The following is a 5287-nucleotide window of genomic DNA, read 5'->3' as shown; positions in this document are numbered from 1 at the left end:
GCTGGGAACTGGCCTATGTCTAGGGGTGGCTCTGTGCCATCCCTTACTGCTCACCTCCTAACTTAGACTCAACTCATCTTTTCTTGGAAGGATCCCTAGGGATCTTGAGAAAGCTTGAAGAGCTTATCTTCCAGTTTCCTGGCTTTTGGGTTGGGGGATCTGAGAGTTGGGATTCTGATCTGAGAGATCTCTGACAACCAGATCACTTTTGCTCACCAAAAAATGAATTCCTAAGGCCACCCACCAGAATGGGATGACTTCCCCCTGTGGGTAGGAGCAGTGGGGGAGGGGTAGAGGAAAGAAGAGGCAGTGGCTACTGTGTGACTCATTTTCCTTGCCTTGGCTATGAGAGAGGAGATCATTAAACTAGAAGTAGCTATCCAGAAAAAGCCCACCCACCCAGCACAGCCTCCCTGGTGGTGTAAAGGCTGGGCTGCCCTCTGTGCCCATCCCCCACCCCCAGACTGGACATAAAAACACACTAGTTGGCATAGGTGTTTGTAGTGTCACTTTATTACCAATAGCTGATATTGCCCAGGGTTAGTGGAAAATAAGTTAGAACTATGGTGGCATCTGACAGGTATGGCTAAGCTGGAGAGGGGAGTTGGCTTTTGTGGGCACTAATCCTGGGAAGGGGGTATAAGGTGGCTGTGGAAATGTCCATGGAGAGGGTCTCTCTCCCACCCCCAAGACCACAGAAGCTTCTGTTCTCTCCTGGTACCCAAAGGGGCACCAGTGTAGTCACATGTAGTCACAGGATGACGCAGGGAGGACGGCTGTTGGTGATCTTTTCTAGGGGTTCTCCATTACTGGCTCTTCGGATGGCCTCAATGAGCTAGAGGGCAGAGATGTGGAAGGGGATTGTAGGGGCAGGGTGAAGCGAGGGTCCTCCCAAGATTGCAAATACTCACATCTTTCTCATAAGGAAAGCCCCCATTCTCCAGCTTGGAGAACACCAGCTGTCCATTTATCTCGATCTCAAAGGCCCCTGGTATGAAATAAATCAATGAATGAAGTGCATGCTGAGAACACGCAAAAGTCAGGGGAGGCCCTCCAGATGGGGTCCCTCCACACTCCTTAGGCTTCACACAGTCTCCTTCATGTCCCCCACCGGCTCCATTAGAGACTCGTAATTCTTTAAGCCATTTCCCAATCCAGGGTCAAGCTAAAGGAACCTAGTTTTTACCTGTGTGTCCTTCCTTTGAACTCGGCTTCATAACTGGACGAAGAGCATCCCACCCTCCGACCCCCCGTAACACTACACTTCTGTAGTCTCACCAGTTTCTCTCTACAGGCTTCATCTGTGACCCCCTCATCTACGGAAGGGGACTCAAGTTGGCTGGACATTTCACTATGTGCCAGACACTGCTGGACACTATATAAAACAGCCAATCCCAGAGCTAGAAAGTGGTAGAGCTGGGATTTAGAACACTGACTCAGCAGGTGTTCTGCGGGCCTCACCTGTGCCCCCCAGGCGCGACTGGATCTCGATTCCGGGATACTGCTCCTTCACGGCACTCGCCAGCTCCAGGTAGGTCGCCTCGAAGCCGCAGGGTTCACTAGGGAGACGATACCTGGGGTCCGCTTGGGTTTTGGGAGAGGAGCCACTGTGGACCCACCCCCGTCCGGACCAGACCCCCACCGGTTGGAGCCGCTCACCAGTACTCCACCACGATGCGGACCCCACTGCCCGGTTCGATCTCCCCGGGAGGGGGCGCTACGGACGTCAGCCCCGGCTCCCCGCTCATTGCGGCCGGCTCCACTCCAGCCGCTGCTTCCGGGTGTGCGCGACGCCGCGAACACGTGACGGGGCGGGGCCGACGGGGCGGGGCGGAGGCGCGCGTTACGTTCGGGCGCCCCCTGCAGGCCGCGGCTGCTGCTACGTTTTGGCTCTATCGCCAGCTGGAGGGCTCCGGGTGGCGGGTGGTCTGACCCATACCATCTTCCTGGCCGGGGTTCTTAGGGCGCCAGGCTTGTCACGCACTTGGTGTCCGCTGGACTTCACGGCCTATTTAATCTAATGAAAGATCATAGACGGCAAAGCGCTTTACAGTTTACAAAAGGAAGAGAAAGTGGTGGGGCAAGCGGACCCAGGGCCTGGGGTTTGGTATGGAATAGTTGCTATTTGTCACTAACATGCTGGTGGCATTTTAAACCATCCCCTAGTTACACACTCAAGTACTCTGACTCTTAAACTCGAAACAGTAGGCACAATCTGGGACAGAGACTGCCTCTCCCCTGCATTCGGGCTCCCGCTCTTCAGGCTCTATGCTTCCTCCACGTGCACCCGGTTCCTGCACCTCCCGTGTCTCATCCCAGCCTCACTACAGGGCTGGCATCATTATTCCCATTTTGCAGCTCTAGAAATGAAGACTGTCTCGCTGCCTCTTCCTTCCCTGGAGTCCCACCATGGTACACTAACAGGTCACCCACTTTAAACCATTCATTTTTAAACAGTTCAGTGATTTATTAAGTTGTGCGACCATCACTACAATCCAGTTACAGGACATCTCTATTAACCTGAAAAGGTCCCTCCTGCCTGTCTGCAGTCAATCCAGCTCCCAGCTCCAGTCCTAGTCAACCACTGATCTGTCTTCTGTCTATAAATTTGCCTTTTCTGGACATTTTATATAAATGGAATGATACAATATGTGGTCTTTTACTTCTGGCTTCTTCAGTAAAAAGTTTTTGAGGTTCATCCATGCTGTGGCATGTACCAGTAGTTTGTTCTTTTTGTTGCTGAAGAGTATCCCATTGTATGGATATACCACCTTTTTATCTGTTCAATACCAGTTGATGGACATTGGAGGTTCCAGTTTTTGGCTATTTTGAATAATGCTGCTATGAATGTTCATGTAAGTGTCTTGGTATGTACGTGTGTTTTCATCTCTCTTGGGTAGATTCCTAGGAGTAGAATTGCTGGGTTGTATGGCAAGTTTATGTTTAACCTTTTGCAGAACCTGCCAAACTGTTTTTGAAAGTGATTGTACCATTTTACATTCCCACCAGCAACATATGAGGGTTTGTTTCCCTGTTACCTTGTCAACAGTTGTTGTTTGTCTCTTTGATTATAGCCATCCTGGTGGATGGGAGGTAGTACATCATTGTGGTTTTAATTTGCATTTCTCTAATGACTAATGATGTTGAGCACCTTTTCATGTGCTTATTAGCTGCTCATGTATCTTATTTGGAAAAACATCTATTCAAATCTCTTGCCCATTTTTAATTGGGTTGTTGTCTTTTTCTTATTGATTCATAAGAGTTCTTTATATATTCTGGATACAAAGTCCCTAATCAGATATATGATTTGCAAATATTTTCTCCCAGTCTTTGATAAGTTTTTTAAAAATTTTCTTAATGGTGTTTTATAAAGTGCAAAAAACTTAATTTTAATGAAATCTGACTTACCAACTTTTTCTTTTGTCACTTGTGCTGTTGCTGTTATATCTGAGATCTCTGCCTAACCCAAGGTTACAAAGATTTTCTCCCATAGTTTCTTCTAGAAGTTTTATAGTTTTAACTGTTTTTTTTTTTTGAGGAAGATTAGCCCTGAGCCAACTACTGCCAATCCTCCTCTTTTTGCTGAGGAAGACTGGCCCTGTGCTCACATCCGTGCCCATTTTCCTCTACTTTATACGTAGGACGCCTACCACAGCATGGCTTGCCAAGCGGTGCCATGTCCACACCTGGGATCCGAGCCAGCAAACCCCAGGCCGCTGAGAATCAGAACATGTACACTTAACCGCTGCGCCACTGGGCCAGCCTCTATAGTTTTAACTTTTACATTTAAGTCTATGATCTATTTTGAGTTAATTTTTGTACACTGTGTGAGGTAAGGATTTAAATTCGTCTTTTGGCATGTGCATAGTTAATTGTCCCCAGAACCATTTATTGAAAAGGCTATCCTTTGCCCTATTGAATTGTCTTGGCCTCTTTGTCAAAAATCAATTGACCAGAAATGTAAAGGAAATGTAAACAGATCCCTGGGCCTTGATTTTGCTTGGACTCTTGAGTTTGCTCCATTGATCTATAAATCTATTCTTTTTTGTTGTTGTCTTTTTTTATTTAAAAAACTTCATATACAATTTATATACAGTAAAATTCACCCTCTCGAGTGAACTTTTTTCTGAGTTCTGACACACTCAATTGTACATCCACCACCGTGACCAAGATGCACAACAGCTCCTCACAAGTCCCTGTGCCCCTCTACTGTTAACCCCACCTCCTCCTCCCCAACCTCAGATCTGCTTTCTGTCCTTATAGTTCTGTCCCCTCCAGAAAGCCATACACATGCAACCCTACAGCACTCAGCCCTCTGAGTCTGGCTCCCTCTCCAACGTCCCTATCAACATCCAGAGTGATCTTTCCAAAATAGAAATCTGCCCGCTCCCCCGTGCCTCTGCTTAAGCCCAGATAGACCCTGCAGGTCTGGCCTCTGCCCATAGGCCCTGCCAGTCTGGACAGACAGGATGGATGGCTCTTAAACCTAGTTTACAGAACAACCACCTGAGGGCTTGTCAATACCACACATTCCTGGGTCTTGGCTCCAGAGACTGAGATTCAGCAGATGGAGAAAGGCCCAGGGATCTGTTTCTTATATAAGCCTAGGGACATTTGGAGGCAGGTGGTCACAGGCCACAATTTGAGAAAAACAGCTGAGTCCAAAACACTTGTCTTTCGCCATACCTTCCACATCAGCTTGGGCTTACCTGTGGCCTCCTCTCCTTCCTTCTCCTCCGCCCCTACTCTGCGTCTGCCTGCTGTGTCCCCTCCTGCCAAGGGCTTTGGCTCTTGTTCTGTCATCATGAAAGGTGCCTCCTGCCCCAATTCCCATCCACCAATTCGAACCTCCTCCCTGCCCCAGACAGCTTCCCCTCTGCTCAATTGTCACTTCAACAGAGAATTCTTTCCTAACTCCCTGGGTGAGTCATTCTCCTAGAATAGTTATCACCTGTCATTTATTATTTGTGTAATTCTTTGATTAACATCAGTCTCCCCACCTGGGCTGCATGAAGATAAGGGCAGGGTCTGTTTTTGTTGCTGACCACTGTATCCCGAGTACCAAGCGTGGGGTTGGTATGTAGAAGGTACTTAACAAATATTAGTAGAATGAATGATTGAGTGAATTGTCTACTGTGCTTTGTACAAGCTTCTCCATGGCCCAGGTGATCTTGCCCCCTCCCCACTTCTTTGCTTATTTCTCATCCCGGTTTTTCAAGGGAAACCCAGCTGGAGAAAGTTGAGGCTGGAGCCACTCCTTGATGGTCCCCCAGGGCAGACCTCTTAT

At 48.2% G+C, this 5287-nt stretch overlaps 1 protein-coding gene across 1 annotated transcript; it reads right to left on the bottom strand.

Annotated features, from left to right (window-relative positions):
- Positions 1-491: 491 nt before the first annotated feature.
- On the bottom strand, positions 492-4878 carry MIEN1 (migration and invasion enhancer 1). The gene is made up of 5 exons (XM_008518888.2): positions 4710-4878; positions 1660-2017; positions 1462-1559; positions 912-988; positions 492-835 (listed from the first exon to the last, which is right to left on the bottom strand). The coding sequence occupies exons 2-5, from the start codon at positions 1746-1748 to the stop codon at positions 752-754; spliced, it is 348 nt and encodes a 115-aa protein (XP_008517110.1). The 5' UTR covers positions 1749-2017; positions 4710-4878; the 3' UTR covers positions 492-751.
- Positions 4879-5287: the final 409 nt, after the last annotated feature.

This window comes from Equus przewalskii, chromosome 10 (genome assembly GCF_037783145.1).
Source record: "Equus przewalskii isolate Varuska chromosome 10, EquPr2, whole genome shotgun sequence".
NCBI lineage: Eukaryota > Metazoa > Chordata > Mammalia > Perissodactyla > Equidae > Equus > Equus przewalskii.
Note: the sequence above shows the minus strand (reverse complement) of the source record. Positions and strands in the feature narration are given on the sequence as shown.

Bases quoted from the DNA above. Each gene is read 5' to 3' on its own strand.
- MIEN1 (XM_008518888.2), bottom strand. From the start codon at position 1,748: ATGAGCGGGGAGCCGGGGCTGACGTCCGTAGCGCCCCCTCCCGGGGAG. The intron at 989-1,461 runs GTGAGGCCCGCA...ATTTCATACCAG, and splicing joins GTCGCGCCTGGGGGGCACAG to GGGCCTTTGAGATCGAGATA. The intron at 836-911 runs GTGAGTATTTGC...TCTGCCCTCTAG, and splicing joins GCTTTCCTTATGAGAAAGAT to CTCATTGAGGCCATCCGAAG.